Genomic DNA, 18,418 nt, shown 5'->3' on the forward strand with positions numbered 1-18,418 from the left:
GATAGGGACTAATCGTTCTTCCATGCTATCACCCTGGATAATGACCAGCCGCTCTTCCATGCTAGCACCTCTGGATAATGACCAGCCACTCTTCCATTCTAGCACCTCTGGATAAGGACAAGACGTTCTTCCATGTTATCATCCCTGGATAAGGAGCAGTCGCTCTTCCATGTTATCATCCCTGGTTAGGCACCAGTCGCTCTTACATGCCATCAAGTCTGGATAAGGACCAGCCACTATGCCATGCTACCATCCATGGGTAGAAATTGGTCACTCTTCGGCGCTATCATTCCGGGATAAGGACCAGCCACTCTTCCATGCTATCAAATCTGGATAGGGACTAATCGTTCTTCCATGCTATCACCCTGGATAATGACCAGCCGCTCTTCCATGCTATCACTCTGGATAATGACCAGCCACCCTTCCATACTATCACCTCTGAATAAGGACCAGAAACTTTTCTATGCTATCATTCCTGGATAAGGAACATCCACTCTTCCATGCTATTATCCCTGGATAAGGGCCAGACGCTCTTCCATCCTATCATCACTGGAAAAGGGCTAGTTCCTATTCCATGCCAACATCCAGGAAAAAGGACTAGTCGCTATTTCATTCCATCATCCCAGAATAAAGAGCAGTCGCTCTTCAATGCTAACATATCTAGGTAAGGACCAGACGCTCTTCCATGCTATTACCTCTGGATAAGGACCAGTCCCTCTTCCATGCTATCATTGCTGGATAAGGACTAGCCGCTATTTCATCTTAAGGTACAGATGGCACACACAACACCATTCTGCCATAGGAGATACTATTGGGCCATTGGTCTAGTTTGCAGTGCACCAGTGTAATTAGAAAAATCCCCTTCCACTGGCTGGCCACGCAGGGTGCCCGGCAGAAGGGACTCCTTAAAAGCAACCTTATCCTTTGGGGGAACGGTGCGACGATCCAGAAGTAGCCTTCATCAAAGTGCTCTTCCTGCATTCAGTGTCATAGCACAGAGAAGACCTCTGCCAGCCGCCTGTGCACTTATCTGGTAGGAGACTTCGGAGCCAGCACCAAGGCTCTCAAAATGCACAGCTCCCAGACAGTAGAGCTCTCCGACAGCACAACTTCCAGACAGTTACTCTCCCATGCAGCACAACTCCCAGGCAGTAGAGCTATCCAGCAGCAAGCTCCCAGGCAGTAGAGCTATCCAGCAGCAAGCTCCCAGGCAGTAGAACTCTCCTGCAACAAGCCCCCAGACAGTAGAGCTCTCTGGCAGCACACCTCCCAGACAGTAGAGCTCTCTGGCAGCACAACTCCCAGACAGTAGACCTCTCCCATGCAGCACAGCTCCCAGACAGTAGACCTCTCCAGCAGTACAGCTCTCTGGCAGCACAACTCCCAGACAGTAGAATTCTCTGGCAGCACAGCTCCCAGACAGTAGAGCTCTCCGGCAGCACAGCTCCCAGACAGTAGAGCTCTCCGGCAGCACAGCTCCCAGACAGTAGAGCTCTCCGGCAGCACAGCTCGCAGCATCCTGATGCTAAAGATCCCAGTGCTGGACAATGAAAGGCAGAGTTCCCCGGGGACACTATCCGAAGCACGACCCTGGTTTTGGTACACAGCAGGGCCAGGGGAAGTCCTATGAGCATGCGCCTACAGGCATGATCAGTGATCAGTGACCAGTGACCACCAAATTCAGAAATTGTCTCAGGCTCTTACAGGCTGGAGTAACATGAAGCCCCATATTCAGCAGCAGCTGGGAAGCACCTCAGGGCCGTCCACATAGGTCACGCCCACATCCATGCAGTCTCCTAACCACACCATGCTTGTCCAACCCTGCATCAACCTGATCGGCCAGTGAGCACTGCGAGGCCACACCGATCCGCAACGTGCTGCGCAATGTAACATGACCTTTGACCTCGGGGCTCATCACCGAGAGTCTGTGTCTTATACCTTGGTAATGCCTGCTCCTCCTGTGGAACAGGACCAGTGTGGAAGAACCCTCACCAATACCCGTGTGGGATGCAGATATGCCACCTCAACATGCGTTCACCAGTTTAACTGAATGATCATGGTTTAATCTATTCCACCAGATTTCAAGAGTTGACTCCGGCTTTTAATTCGAGACGAGACTGCAGATACGTTTGTCTAAAACACACCCCACATCAGTATGAAATGCCTTTCGCCACTATCGTACCTCAGTGTAGGTATCAGAACTGAGAAAAAACAGATGGGTACTGCACTCCTTTCACCCAGAGAGAGACAAGCACATCAGTGTAGGAGTAAAAACTGAAAGAACAAAGATGGACACCACACTCCTTTCATTCAGAGAGGGGAACACATCAGTGTAGGAGACGGAACTGAAATAACATAGGTGGGCACTGGCACTCCTTTCGCCCAGAGAAAGACCAGCACATCAGTGTAGGAGTAAAAACTGAAAGACCAAAGATGGACACTTACACTCCTTTCATTCAGAGAGGGGAACACATTAGTGTAGGCGTTGGAACTAAAGAACACAGATGGACACTGACACTCCTTTCATTCGGAGAGGAGAACTGTGAGAAGTTGGCCTGGCATATGCTGGTCACTAGTTATAGTGGCCACCTTGCACCAGTCCAATTCGACTCTTATGGTAGATAGGTTTAGACAACCTTTTAAAGAAAGCTATCCTAGTGGTAGCTGTGGAGAGCAGCCTTCAGGCTAAGTCTCTGAGGAATGTAAAGCAGCTTGTTTTACCTTATAATCTCTTGAATTACCAAATGAAAGGACACCACACAGGTATATATATCAAATATATATGTATTAATTTCTAGACACACTCTACTAATCTCTTTAGGAGATTAGAAGACAGGAACACATTCAAATATCAACGTTTCACAATAAGTTAAGCACAAATATGGCTGGGGCCCTAGGGGCGTACCAGACCATATACTAAAAAAGAGGTTTAGGAAAGTCGACTTGCAGAATGACAAGGCCTAGGGCCTGTAGAACCGCTGGGGCTTCACTAATGCAGCAAAAGCAGGTAAGTAACAGACCCACGGGAGACGCATGCAGTGTGAGAACACAGTAGCGGGTTCCCTATTGATTACAATGGAGCAAGTCGCGGTTGGAATTATTTAAGTTTTAGGGTACTTCGAGGAAGTCTACAAGCAAGCCACTTAACAAGGTAAGTAATTCGAGGGCCAACACACACTAGGGCACTGGAGTGCACGAGTTACCTCACCCAGGGAAGCCGGATGCATAGGTGTCTTTTGGTGTCGGGTCGCGTTGCTGTTTTCTATGGAGACCAAAGAAGATTTGCTGCTTGCGAAGACTGAAGAAGTGTCCGGTGGAATCCAAGGCTGGATTCAAGATGCAGATGACCTGAAAATTGAAGAGACAGTGTTCACAGTCACTTGCCAGTGACCCAGGGCCAGGAAGATGGATGCCCACGGAAGTTGGGTGATTTCAGGTGATCAAGGGTGTTTTGACTCTTCGCTCACGAGGACCAGGAGGCATCGACAATGACCAGCAGCTGGATTCGGAGTGTCCCACGACGTCTGCAGCTTACTGAGGTGTCGGCAACCAGATTGGAGCCAACAAGCCTTGGCAACAGCAAGTCTCGTGAGAAGTGAATAAAGTCTGCGTTGCAGACCAGCAAGGTCTGAGGGACTCACCCATCAAGGGTGAGTGAGGGCAGGCCTGGGGAAACCAGGGGAGCCCTTTGAGTTGATAAGAAAGTCTTCGGGAGACCCACAAGCCAACGGGCAAGGGATCGCGAAGACGCCTCTTGAGGAAATGCTTCACAGGAGCCCACGGTCACTCTGGAAGGGATAGGCCTCTGATTTTCACTGCACAACCTGCTGTAGACTTGCGCCATAAGTGTTCCAAAGCACAAGTTTGTAGAATGTCGTGAAGGGGTTGCACTTGACAATAGTGCATGGTACCCAGGTATTGCAGTTCCTCGTCACTCGTGGGGTTCACTCGCCTCAGCTTTGCTGGGGACTCACAATGACCATCGAGAAGTCAGGAAATCCACTTCCAGGGCTGCAGGGACTTCGGACTCCAGCAGGAGCAGGAAAGTTTGCGACCGTTGATTAAAGTTTTTGGTGCCTGCCAAGCAGGGGAGTCACTCCTTGACTCCAAGGGAGATTCTTCCGTCTTCCAAAGGTAGTGGAACGTCGAAGGGCCAGGATTCTTCTTGTAAAGCGTTGTCCAGGGATATCTAGTTTGCAATGGCAAGGGTTCCCTATATTATACTGAAAGAAAGGGAGGGACTAGCTTTATGACCACTCCTCTGGGAGGGTCAGGGTAGGGGTGGTTACACCCACTTCCCTTTGTCCAGTTTCACGTCAGAGCAGGGACAGGTAGCTCCTGAACCGGTTTGAGCTGGCATATGCACAGAGGCGCCTACTGCACCCCCAGTGCAGGACTTCAAAGCACTCTAGGAGTGCACCCACCCAGCCCCAATACACTAAATCCTGTCTGGAAGGTAGTGACACCTCCCTGTGACAGGATGCCTATTGTTGGGCCTCCTCCACTACGAGTTTCAGTCAGCAGCAGGAGGGCAGCCCAGTGTCTGTGCTGGTGGCATCCATTTTGTGATGCCAGGGCTCTTTCAGATTTCTACCGTGTTACCACAGTTGGCATCCCAGGGGTGGCATAATAAATGTGTCAGCCCCTGGTAGGCCTGTGAAGTACCTATGCCCTAGGTACCCAAGGTACCATATACTAGGGGCTCATAAGGTACCACAGTATCCAATCACTAGTGCATCTAATATGCACACCAAGTCGTTTAGAGAGAACAGAGAGACTGGGGCCCCGATTAGCAGGGACCCAGCCAGACTATAGCCAGAAACCAGTGTTAACATCAGAAAAAAAAGTGGGGGCAACATAAGTGCAGATCCTACTCTCCTACAAGAACACATCCGTGTATGAGTAAGAACTGAAAGATCACAAATGGACACTGTACTCCTTTTATCCAAAGACAGGAGCACATCGGTGCAGGTGTCAGAAATGAAATGATATAGGTGAGCACTGGCACTCCTTTCATTCAGAGAGAGACGAGCACATCAGTGTAGGAGTCAGAACTAAATGGACGGAGCACATCAGAGGAGGTGTCAGAACTGAAAGACCACAGGTGGGCAATGGCACTCCTTTCACCCACAGGTTTGGCAAAAGATCAGCCGGGATGTAAAAGTGTTCTTCGTTTTCAAGCTTTCTAAAAATCTAAGCGGTTTAAAAAGATAAAGTGCAGATAAAACATGGTATGACATCAGGCCCAGTTCTAGCTGGTGGGGCCAGCCCCCCCAACCATGAGCATGGCCCACCCAAATATGAGCCTTGGCCCTCGCAGTGAATCTGTCACCAACGCACAACAACAATAAAAAATGTCAAGATAACTCTGGTGATTTATGATCCTGCTGGAGAGCAATCATTTATCTGTTGCTAGTTTTTAAATGCAGATAAACAGAATTATATGTGGATAGCTCAGTGGGTTACTGCCTTTGTCACAGAGATCCTTGTGTTACTTGCAGTTCAGAAGTTACAATCCTAAGATAGAGCAGTGCCCTATGAACTGTCTTCAAAGAGCTGCATTCAAACTTGGCTTTTTGTGTGTTGTAATATAGTTAGAACTTCCCCAATGTTTCATTATTCTAATGTTGCTAAAAAAAAAAAAATGTTTGGGAAGTTATACATTTTTATCTTTAAATCAGAGTTTGTGCTTCTCGAGATCAAACCCTTTTAAAATATTTTGCCCACCAGTATGGATGACTTGTGATTCCTACATCTTATCCTCCCTGGCTTTTGTGACATTCCCTGTAGACTGATTTATTGTCTCTGTATAATGAGTGCGTGATATAAAGTATCATGACACCCTACACTGATATGAGTAGCGCAATACAAGAAATGGACTGCATATAAGAGCGGGGCTGTGGAAAGAGGAGGAGCACTAGTGGAGGGTGGCAGTGAGGGAATCTGAGGAGAAGGTCAACAGGGAGAAGAGCTATGGAGCAATGAGGGGCACTGTTAGATTATGGCAGTGAGGGAATCCGAGGAGAAGGTCATGAGGTGGAGGGGGGAGCTACGGAGAGATGAGGGGTACTGGTGGAGGGTGGCAGTGAGGGAATCCGAGGAGAAGGTCATGAGGTGGAGGGGGGAGCTACGGAGAGATGAGGGGTACTGGTGGAGGGTGGTAGTGAGGGAGTCTGAGGAGAAGGTCATGAGGGGGGGGCTATGGAGAGATGTTGGAGGGTGATAGTAAAGGTATCTACTGAGAAAGAGGTCATTGGTGGAGCACCAAAAAAGACTTTTGCACCAGCGCTAAAGAGGGCCCTGTCAATGCCTGTCTGTTTTTGTTTATTTAATTAGCAGTCAGGTCAATAGGGCAACTGTGGAACATACTTAAGAGTGCATGCTAATTACATTTACTGCTATATTCAATGTTTCAAGTTTGAAGGTGATTTTACTAATGTTTTTTACCGGGAATAATTAAAGTGGAAGCGGATGGTGGCTGATATGGGGCTGGGGCCCAAGGTCAGCTGTGAGATAAGGTGCACTGGAGAGGGGTGGTAGAAAAGTGGATAATCAAGCCTGTACTGAAGTGCGCTGCGGAGTCTAGGGTCAGCTGAAGGTAGTAATGAAGAGGGATTCTCCCTGAAGGCTGGCACAGAGGGAGCCCAGTAGTGTCACTTGCCTGATACTCCCACCTCAGAAACCTCCTCTTCCCGTCAAAGGGACATTACATGGGAAAAAAAGAGTGATAACATTTAGAAAGAGATTTGGAAAAGCGTGCGTTTTACTGGGCCTTGTAAGACTAAGAAGAGATGAAGGAGGGCCCAGAAGCAGGCCTGGCTAGATACATTAGCGACGAATCAGGCCCGCAGTGGCCCACCCGGATGCACCCTTGGCCCACCCAAAAAAAAAGAATCCTCGAGCTAGGACTCGCTGACATCAGAAGAACTGAGAGAGAAGGTATGCCGAGCATGCTTTCATTACAGGTGCGACATTAGCATATTCATTCTACAAACATGGTGGAACGCATTAAGTGTATACAGGTGTGGGCGTGCAGTGAGCCTTCTTAGCATGTAATGTGGTTATAACTGCCATACCGAATGTTCACTATCGACTTCAGGAGAATGAAGGGTTAACGGTTAACCACCTTAAGGCTTGCGTGTTAGATGCAGGTGTCTGTAGCAGGCAGAACACCCACTGAACTATTAGCCAGGATCAGAGTCTGGAACCTGCATGTCACAAGAGCCTCATCTCTGAAATAAACTGGCATGAACCACTAGGATTTGAACCTGTGCTCTGCAGGTGGCGCAGTAGCAGGCAGAGCCCTTCTATGGCCCATGGCGTACGGGCGTCGCTCTGTACAGAGAGAGGCCTGCGCAGTGCTGCTGAATGACGCAGACATGGAGTGCGTCACTGCGAGGAGCGCGCAGCAGCCGTCGAGCGAACGAGGCTGCTCCGGGACGAGGGGCGCCATCTTGTCCCGCACCGGGTGCTTTTTCTCGGGTACAGTTAAACATTTGATTTTCTCAATTATAAATTGACCCCGGGGATGCACTGTTCATCTCTGAATACGTCTCTGTAATTCTCTACTTTCCCGTGTAAAAAGGAATACAGTTTCAGCGTCGTCTGCCCAATAAATCGATTGCTAAATACATTAGTCTAAATGATCCTTTCCTAATTGACAGAATCAACACTAAAAGCGAGGTTTCGAAATTCCATTAAACCGGCTTAATTACTGGCGGTGTCTTCTCTTGGTCGCATTCCGTGCTTGAACTGCACTTCTTCATCTATGAGGACAGCGTCCGCCTGCTCTGCTTTCTGTGCCTGGTTTCCAGTACTGTCAGTAGTCTATGGTTGGTTTGGAGTGCCTCTCTTCGGTGTTTGGTTTTAGCGGTTTCCGGATGCTCCTTGAGGGGTGGCCATCCACTGGGGGTGGCTCCTCGAGCCCCGCCCTGGCAGTTCTTCGTCTTTCATGTTTTCATAGACTCATGGCCCGGCAGAGTTGGAAGGCAGCACGGTCTCCTACACCCTCCCCAGGCAGGCACCCCCTCGCTCCGGGGCTCGTCTCCCACTCACTTGCCTTTTCCTGCGCTCTGAAGCGCCCCAATTGCTCTCTGACAATATGTCTGATTGTAATTGATGCTGTGCCTGAAAGGAGGCCACAGTCAGACACAATTAATGCATGTTCTTCGCGACAATTAGTCAGCGCTCGGATCTAAAAACGGGAAAAGAGCCCACTGGGAGGACGGTGCCGATCCCTGGTGGCGCCAGCGCTGCCGCCCCCAGCTCTGCGCCCCGACGGGCACTTCCCCAGAGTGGTGGGGGGGGGGGGGCACGTGAATTTACGGGTACATGAAATGTTCACCAGAGGGGAAGGGCCACTCGTGGACTCACGGATATAGGAACTGTTCGCCACAGGGAAAGGGCCACTCGTGGACTCACGGGTACAGGTCACGAGAGGGTAAGGGCCACTCAGACTCAGGGGTATGGGAAATGTTCACCAGAGGGGAAAGCCACTCATGGAATCACCAATACAGGAAATGTTCACAAGAGGAAAAGGGCCACTCGTGGACTCATGGGTTTACGAGAGGGAAAGTGCCACTCCTAGACTCAAGGGTACAGGAATGTTCACGAGAGGGAAAGGGCCACTCGTGAACTTGCGGGTACAGGAAATGTTCAGGAAAATGAAAGGGCCACTCATGGACTCACAGGTACAGCAAATGTTTACGAGAGGGAAAGGCCACTTGTGGAATCTCCGATACAGGAAATGTACATGAGAGGGAAAGGGACACTCATGGATTCATGGGTAGAGTAAATGTTCATTGCTAGTCCTGGAACCCAATGGTGAACCGCAGGTAATGCCTGTAAACCAGGAAAAATTGAAAGATGGAAGGAAGTATCATGGAGATAGAGCGACACTAGCCAATTCCCTCAAATTCAAGGATAATTATACTTGCCACAAGAATTGCATCGAATGAACACCTTCAGATTCAAAAGCAAAGACGGCGAGACAGAATGGAAGGGTAGGGAGCTGCCCTTGCCGAGCTGTTTATCGTGCCCATCTCTCAGTCAATGGGAAAGTGTGTGATCTAGGTGAGAGCTGCCTATGCTAGAACTACTGATCTCTGGAATAGCCCCAGAAATGTCTATACCGCTGATGCAACTGCCTCGCTTAGGAGCTCAATTCTACCAAGAGAGGCGTGGGCCTGCTATTCTTGAAACACGAGTGCCCCAGAGGGTAGTGGATCAGTTCTATAGACATTCAACATGGACAGATGGAAGGCCTCGAGGAGTGTGCTGTGGACAGACAGCAGGCTGTATCTTTTGCAACTTTGGAATCAACCTGTATGATATAGACGAGGAATGGCACAGAAGAGAACATCATCAGGCAATGAAGCTGTGACTCCGCATGATCCAGGGGATTGGACAACTTGCTTTGGCGCTTTTGGTGTTATTTTGTGAAGATCTCTTGGTATAGGATTACCTAACGGGAGACTTACCTGTCAGGGAAGGGGGTATGCTTTGGTGTGTACGTGTAGGACTGAGCTAAGGATAAAGTGGCGCCCTGCTCCTGGATTACCTTTGGGTACATTGAGGGCAACACAAGTTGCATGTCAAGGAGTCATTATCATGTGGATATAATTGAAACATCCACTTGCGATACTGCTTCAATCTTGAAACCTCTGGAGGAGAAATGCATCCTGGTCGCGGCTAAAGTTGATGATAGTTTTTTGTTAGTGAACCACCAAGAGAAAGTGTTTCGGAGCACGTCGATGAAGTACAGAAAAACGAAACTTAAGCCAGCAAGCATGTTGACCGGCAACTATTATATGCTGCTGCCATTCAGTCCAGCGAGTATGTGCATGTACCTGATTTCAGCAGCTCACAGGAAGCACCCGTGGGTCCAGCCCAGGCCCAAGCGGTTTGCTTGCTGTGGTCTTGGCGCCCCAGCCCACACGGGCGCCCAGGGCTGCAGCTCCAGCACGCACGTCACAGCGGTGGTCTCCTCTGGTGTACCCCTATGAGGCCTGTTGCATTAATGTCTTTGGGACTCGGGCCGTCGACTTCGCGGTGGTAAATCCCGGAACAGCAGACTCACCCAGTCCGGGAGGCAGCAGTAAGGCTCAGGGCACGCAAGCACCGAACGGCTCCCCCAGCACGCCGGTGAGTGTCTTGAGATGCTCCCGGGCCACTCCCTGTGCGTGCGCCCCAGCAGGCCGGGAGATTCGATCCACGCTCGCGGCAGGCCACCACCAGCCGGGCTCAACCGCGGTCCCCAGGATCACACCACACCGTTGAAGCACATCACAAAGTGTTCTCCCCACCTCGAGGATGAGAGGGCCTGCGTGGATGGCATTTTCAAGCACCGGCACGTCACCCCCGGCTGCACCAAGCTCCGTGAGGGTCCGCGACGTCTATCTTCCAGGGTCCACTTGTTGCTGCAGCAGCGGCCGCTCACCCCTGCACTCCGGATCACCACACTCTAAGGCATCACAGCATGGCGGCCGCCATTTTCCAGCCCGCGCCGGAGGCAAGGTGCTGTGCAGCGTCTTACCGGGCTCCTCACCAGCCCGTGCCGCTGTCCCCCGGTGCTGGCGACGTTGTTATGCATATGTTGCTTGGTTTCGCATTATTTAGCTAGCGGTAATATAGGATGCTGATGGATAGTGTGCTCACGGCTGGCCAAGCTGCACTAAGGTGCAGCCATCTTGCCCTGGGCTCTCTAGCGACCCCCCCCTGATGGCCTACTTAGCACCTGTTCATGCCAACCAATCTTGACTTCCCCCACATGATTTATCCGACCCTCATGGTGATCTCTTCATACACCTCATCTAGGGAACTCAAATACAAGATCAACGAGCAAACTCAGTAACAGCAGTGACACGAATGAGTGTCTCTAACTCCTAATCATCAATAAAGCTGGTTCTACAACTAGGCGTATCCCCTTCATCTGACCCACTGTCACCTAACTACATCATCATAAGTAGAAACAGAAGCATAGAGTATAGATACATCAATCATCTCTGATATCACCTGTAAGGTGATCACTCATCCTGCATATGTATCCTGTGAACACACTGTCGTTAAAAGCATCATTAGCTCCATATCCACAGCGGACTCCTCTGTGCTGTAATAACCTCCTAAGCGGACTGTCACTGCATTCCCACGAGAGCTGTCCTACCCAGAGATTTGTTTGGTAAATAATTTGTATAATTCGATTCTTAATTAAAGGTAGGGCAGTTATATACCTACAAATTTATTAATTATCACTTTTTCAATACTTAAATCAGCTTAGTTTGTCAGAATCAGGATTGAATAAGGTGTGAGTGAATCATCACATATTAACCTGAATACAATAAATTCAATAAACCAAAAGGAGGATTTATTGTATTCAGGTTAATATGTGATGATTCACTCACACCTTATTCAATCCTGATTCTGACAAACTAAGCTGATTTAAGTATTGAAAAAGTGATAATTAATAAATTTGTGGGTTTATTACTGCCCTACCTTTAATTAAGAATCTATATAGAGCCCTTAGCTCAAACAATTAGACTGGACAGAGATATCATCCCATTTAGATCATTAGGTTATGAATGCAAACTGGCACTCTATGCCGATGACGTGATAGTCTATACCAGCGATCCAGAGCATACAATTCCATACCTGGTCTCCATGTTGAGGGAATTTGGCAAGGTTTCAGGCTACAGCGTCAATTCAGATAAAACTGAAATAATGTGTTGGAACACCATATACACGAGAGGCCCCATAAGCAAGGAGTTTAGGTACTTGGGTATTAAAATAGTTAAAGACCTAAATAAGATTCCTTCTTTAAATCTTGGGAAAATCGAAAAAGAAATAGACTATCTCTTTGCTAAATGGAAGAACCTCCCCTTGACAATATATGGCAGGGTTAACCTTGTTAAAATGTCTGTACTCCCTAAATTGACCTACCTATTCAATGCAATCCCTTTAACATTCCCTGGAAAAATTATAACTAAAATACAGGGTAAAATTGGTAGCTTTATATGGGGTCATAAAAATGCCAGAATGTCATGGAAAAAGCTTAGGAGGAAGCTCTTTAAGGGAGGACTAGCCTTACCCGACATAAACTGGTATCTGATGGCTTTTCAGTTTAAAGGGATAAGAATGCTATTATCTCACCCCGAACAAACATCTTGGGGGAGAGTACTGGGAGAAATGGTTACGGCTGAAGGTGCCAACAGTCAAGAAGGGTTTTTGTACAAATTTGGTACTCCAAGGTTTTTTAAAAAGGTTCGGCTAAAGGTATTGAAATCAGCATTACAAACTTGGTATAATTTAAGGAAGATATGGGGAATTGGATATTTCTCGGACTTTGCTCCAATATGGGACTCGCCTGGGACACCGCCCCTTATGTGTGATAGTCTGGCGATTCCGATCAAAAATTCAGGTATGGAGCGATGGCAAGATCTAGTGGACTCAGAGGGCATTCTACCGTGGGCAGCTCTATCAGCTAAAATAGGCCCCACCTTTTCAAGGTTTAAATATCTTCAATTGCATAGCTGGTATGAGTCTGAAAAAGGCAATATAGGAGGAAAAGGGGAATTAGAACAGCTTTTTCAAGATCCGTCCCCAAAGAAGAAAGAAATAGCCTTATGGTATGCCCAAATCCAAGACGCTGAGGAAGCCAGGATCCCCTCCCCAATTTTAGTTTGGAATGACTCACCTTTGGCCGCCCAAATCGAGAATCTACTATATCCATCATTAAAGACGCTGTATAAACACATAAAGCCTGCTTCCTTGAAGAAAAACCATTTTTATGTAATAAACAGGCTATACTATACTCTGGCTAAAATTGCCAAATTTGCTCCTATCCCGCCCCCAAGGTGTCCAAGATGTAGTCTCACAAATGCAAACGACATACACATTTTTTTTCAGTGTCCGGTGTTAACCACATTTTGGAAAGGAGTGGGGGAAGTGTTGACATCTATTCTGGAGGTGGATATAGTTGTAGATTTCTCTTTGGTGTTCTTTGGTAAAAATGAGTCTACGGATGGTGTACCTTCACAGAATCATATGGCCTTAATATTATATTTAATCATCTTGGCAAGGAGAGAAATATGCATCAGGTGGAAGGACAAAACCCCCCCTGGTAATGAAGATTGGCTCAGAGCCGCCTTTAAAGCGGCACGATTAGACCAAGATATCGGAGTAGACAACCAACCCAGTACTTGGCAACCATTGATACGTTGGGCACAACAAAGGTATCTGATCTGATGGATTAAGGCAATATCCCTAAAAATGTTTCATTTCCTCATGGTCCTATGATTACACCAGTCCTCCAACACGGGAGGAAGGCCATGGGGCCTAGACAGAAACAGTGAGCCAAAGAGGCCCTCAGGAATCGAGAACAAAACCTGGCTTGTCAAATCTGTGGAAGTTTTTGGTGAGATGAGGACAAAAAAAAAAGAATCGAAATTATACAAATTATTTACCAAACAAATCCCTTGAAGGCACCTTTCTACCTGTTTATTCATATTTGCCCGAGCCCTCAAGGGTATATTGGGTTGTCCACTGCACTTACCGTCCTACCCAGAGGACACTAATTCTAAAATCTCTTGCGTGATGAGTGACCTTGACATCCGGGTGGAGGATCCTGCAAATTTGTACCCATGAAGGTTCTTTGCAGCCGGCCTTAAGCATGTTACAGTGAACCCACGCACTGTACAGGCGCGACCTACTGTTCACTATGAACGTTAATGTCAACATCAAAGAGTCTATGCAATTCTTGCTCAGGCATCCTCTGCAACATGATGGGCACCTCCTCACCACCCACAGCAATCCCTAAGTTGTAGCAAATTCTCCCAAGTCGAGCTATCAAGGTGCAAGTGAAGGCAGTCTTATACCTGACAGCACTTCAATACACATAAAAAGGCACCTAGAGCACTAATGAGCACCCTGAATTGGGGAAATTAAACTAACAACTTCATCTCATATACTCTCTTGAACCTCAAACTCAACTAACCCACACAATCAACTCTCTCTCATCTCCACTCCAGGAACAACCATAACCACGTCTAACATCCTACAGCTCTACTATAAGAAGATCAACACGCTGTACAATGTTACTGGAGGGGACATGGACCAAGACAGAAAGGGATGTGGGCTTAAAAGAGTAGGGGGCTGAGAGATCAGAGGGATAAAGGTGAGAGAGAAAAGAGATAACTTAAATATAACAGGCATATGGGCAGAGATGAAAGAGAATTATGAGCTGAGAGGACAGCGAGATATGGGTTGAGAAGGCAGCGGGATATGGGTTGGGAGGGCAGAGGGATATGGGCCAAGAGGGCAGAGGGAAATAAGTTGAGAGGGCAGAGAGATATGGGCCGAAAGCGTACATGGGGCAAGAGACTGGATATGGATGCAGGAGTGTGTTGACAGTGGATGGGGGTCAAAGAGAGGATGGGGTGAGAAAGTGTGAGCTTAATGTTACTGAGGTTGAGAGGATCTACTTTAAGTAAGGGAGCAATGGTCAGTGAGGTAGTCTTTGAAATTAGGCCGATCAGACTTCCAATGAATGTGACAAAAGTAAGCAGAGACGTGTTACAAGTGCACTTTCTCTATAGAGTTAAATATTCTAAACCTGCCAGACTGTTGGGCAGGGCTCCTTTTTCACTCTTCTGCCACCAAAGGAAACCGACCATCAAAGCGCTCCAGGTGTCAACTCTGCTGGTCACTTTGGAACCAACCCCAAGATCCCAAATGTGATAACCTGTACATGGGCACCACATAGAAGAGGGAGTATGTTTACTACTCTACTTCAGAGGTGGACCCATCTTTAAAAAGTGTTTCTCGGTCTCTCTCAAGAAACAATACCACCTTGGATAGGCCTAGGTGTTTACAGTTCTAATGGTTCAAATGTACCCGTCAAGCATTCAAGGTAAGCAAACAAATACATGATGGGATACAGAGCCTGTCCAACTGGACAACCCTTCCTGAGGGGGGAGGATCCTGTGCACTAGAATGGTAATATCATGTTTTCCCTGCAATGGCTTGAAAACCACTGGTGCAAGCAAACATCGACGCTGAGACAGAAGGTCTTGGGGTTGTTAAACTCTTACTAAGGGATGCTGGCTTCAAGAAATGGAATCTGTTGAACAGCGATACTTTTTTTTTGGGAAAGATAATTAAAGATTTGACAAAAACAAAGGTAAAGGAGGGGGGGGGGGCCCAAGTATGATCTGACAGGTTAAAGTACACATGGAACCAGGTAAACTAGTGGCCCTCATCTGCGGCTACATTCCATTTTCCCATCTTTATGTCCTTCATATAAAAATATCTCTCAGGTCACTGCCTTGAGCCAGCAGTTTTGAAGACCATTTCCCACCCAGGCGCCTGTACCTGTAGATCCGGAACTGTTCCTTCTCATCAGACGACCAGGACGCGTACTCCTCATCCGCAGGGAACTGGGCCTTGTGCAGCAGGACATCAACCAGCTGGAAGTACACAGGCCGGTAAATCTGCATGTAGACAGCCTGCTTCTCGGTCTCGAAGGAGAGGATGTCGTCCTGAGAAGGAAAGAGGACTCAATGAAATCTACAGTCATCAATGGACACATACCAAGAGCCATGTCCTTATAGCCTTATCTGGTGTATGCCCGCCCTCTACCAAACCGAGTTTCTAGAGGGCGAGGACTGGTCCAAGATGAAGCATGTCACCTGGTGGTGTGCGAGACCAGTCCTTCACATTTTGTGAGATGCCCACACTCACAATTTAATTTTCACCTAGGTCACTACTCTGGGAGCAGCTCCATTTTGTGTTTAACATTTTATGTTGGAGGCTGGCCTGCTCCTAGTGCCCCGCGCCTATAGTTCCCTCCCCCAGGAGCTCCTGGGGATAGTGTGGTCACATGGTTCATCATAGGGCCTGCCCTTCACCCCTGTAAGAGTGGGCTTGCAAGGTTAGTGAGAGCATGATGAATATAGCATAGTTTCAGTCGATGAATTACAGTGCTTTGATTGTAAGAAGAGCTTCTTGGTTCCACTATGAAAACCCTTAGGATTGAAATGTCAGAGGTTTAACTTCCACCCTATTACAGGTATAAAAAACAGAACGGTGAGGTATGACCCTTTCCCCATGTTCTTTTCTACATGATTCAGGCCTTTAAATCCTATCCGGTCAGCGATATTTGTTCAGGGCAAGGGGTCTCTGGATATACCTATTACTGCTACCATCCTTCAGTACTGTCAAGGTTGTGTGTCAATGGTGTGTGCAGTGACTAGAGTGTAGTGATGCTCTACTCGTCTGCCCTTTGGGACCACCCTGATCCAGAACCCTGTGAACAGCCTGAAAAGAGGTATTCTCAATTGGCGAAGAAGCATTCATACAGAGGCTTATTCTCAATTGGCGAAGAAGCATTCATACAGAGGCTTAACAAACTGCTCAATATATCTTTGCTTCATGTGTGTGACCTCCCTTGTCCCCCACTAACTGTACTGTACTGCCCATACTGTCTTCTGGTGTCTGTGACCGCTGTTGCCTGTCTCCCCCCTGTGCCTGCATTCTTATCTGTGCCCGTTTTGCCTTCTGTCCCCCTCGTGGCCCCTTCATTCTGTGCCCTCTTGCCTTCTGTTCCCCCTCGCTGCCCCTGATTTGTGCCCGTTTTGCTTGCCTTCTGTTCCCCCTCGCTGCCCCTGATTGTGCCCGGTTGCCTTCGGTGCCCTCGCCGCTCCCGTTCCCGCCGCTGCGTCCCGTGGCCCCGCCCCCTCACTGCCCATTCGCTGCCCCTGCCTCCCGCCTCCCAGCTGCTCCTCCCTCCCACATCCCCATATATGGCGGTCGCGGCGCTGGCGTGTGCCTAAGGCAAGCCAGTCTGCGACCGCCCGCACCCAGCACCAGAACCCCTGGTCCCTGCACCCGCCACGACGACCACCACCACCGCTACGATGCCAGCACACTCCACGCTCTCAACCTCGGACGGACCCACACCTGCTTCAAGGCCGCCCCGAAACGCACACACGGTCCCTTCACCTGCCGGAACTGCAGCTACACCAGCCTCAGAGCCGCCGAACAACCCGCCAAGAAAGACTTCAACCACCTCCGATGCATCCTACTGAACACCCGCTCTGCACGCAGACACGCAGTCGAGCTCTGGGACCTGCTCGACAAATCATCCCCGGAAGTCGCCTTCCTAACAGAGACCTGGATGAACGACTCCTCCGCACCCGACATCGCCATAGCCAGCCCAGACGGCTACAAAATCACCCGCAGAGACCGCACCAAGGGAGTCGGAGGAGGAATCGCCATCGTCCACAAGGACAGCATCAGGGTCTCGACCAGCACCGACGACACTCTCAGCACCGCCGAACACATGCATTTCCAGATCCACACAGACCCCAACTCCACCCTCAGAGGCACCCTCGTCTACAGACCCCCCCGGACCCCGACCCCAGCTCAGCGACTTCATCAGCACGCACGCCCTGACCTCCACCGGCTACATCCTCCTCGGAGACCTGAACTTTCACCTTGAGAACAACAACGACAGCAACTCAACCCTGATCAATAACCTCGACAACCTCGGACTGAGGCAACTCGTCACAACGCCTACCCACTCCGCCGGCCACACGCTTGACCCCATCTTCTTCGCAAGCCCCCACGTCGCCTTCAGCCACACCACCGAACTCCTCTGGACCGACCACCGCTGCATCCACTTCTTCCAGAAACCCACCACACACCACCGCACCCAACAGATCCCTCGCCGCTGCTGGAGAAAAATCACCAAAGACCAACTACATGCAAACCTCGCTCTCAGCCCACCCACCGAACCCTCCAACACTGACGACGCTGCCCACAGCCTCAGACGCTGGATCGACGACTGTGCCAACACCCTCGCCCCGCTGAAGAAACCCCCCCCCCCCCCCCGAGACAGCAGCAAGAGGGCCAGCTGGTTCACCCCAGAACTCCTAGCCTCCAAGCGAGCCTGCCGGAAACTAGACAAGAGATGGCACAGCAAACAGACTCTGGACAGCCACGCAGCCCACAAGGACACCACCCGCAACCAACATCACCTCATCAGGATTGCCAAGAGGACCTCCTTTAAAGACCGCCTCGACAATAATGCACACAATAGCAAGGAGCTCTTCAACATCGTGAAGGAACTCTCCAACCACAGCTCCAACACCAACGACATCCCGCCTTCGCAAGCCCTGTGCGACTCCCTTGCCACTTTTTTCCACCGCAAGATAGCAAACATCCACGACAGCTTCAACATCCACGACAGCCCCAACAGACAGCAACACAACAGACTCTCCGCACACCATCGACCACGACCCCTTGCTAGCCTGAACCAGCTTGAGCATCGATGACACCATCAAGACCATGAGCACAATCCACTCTGGCTCTCCGTCAGACCCATTCCCGCACCACATCTTCAACAAAGCCAGCAGCTCCATCGCAC

General features: G+C 49.2%; 1 protein-coding gene across 2 annotated transcripts in view; it reads right to left on the reverse strand.

The window, feature by feature from the left end:
* IPO13 (importin 13) overlaps positions 1-18,418 on the reverse strand; it is a 560,046-nt gene that overhangs the window by 225,019 nt on the left and 316,609 nt on the right. For both annotated transcript variants that reach the window (XM_085602928.1, XM_085602929.1), the window contains one exon: positions 15,364-15,530. In XM_085602928.1, the coding sequence (XP_085459054.1) occupies positions 15,364-15,530 (167 nt within the window). The remainder of the gene's footprint in view (positions 1-15,363; positions 15,531-18,418) is intronic.

Source organism: Triturus cristatus, chromosome 4_2, assembly GCF_964204655.1.
Source record: "Triturus cristatus chromosome 4_2, aTriCri1.1, whole genome shotgun sequence".
NCBI classification, from domain to species: domain Eukaryota; kingdom Metazoa; phylum Chordata; class Amphibia; order Caudata; family Salamandridae; genus Triturus; species Triturus cristatus.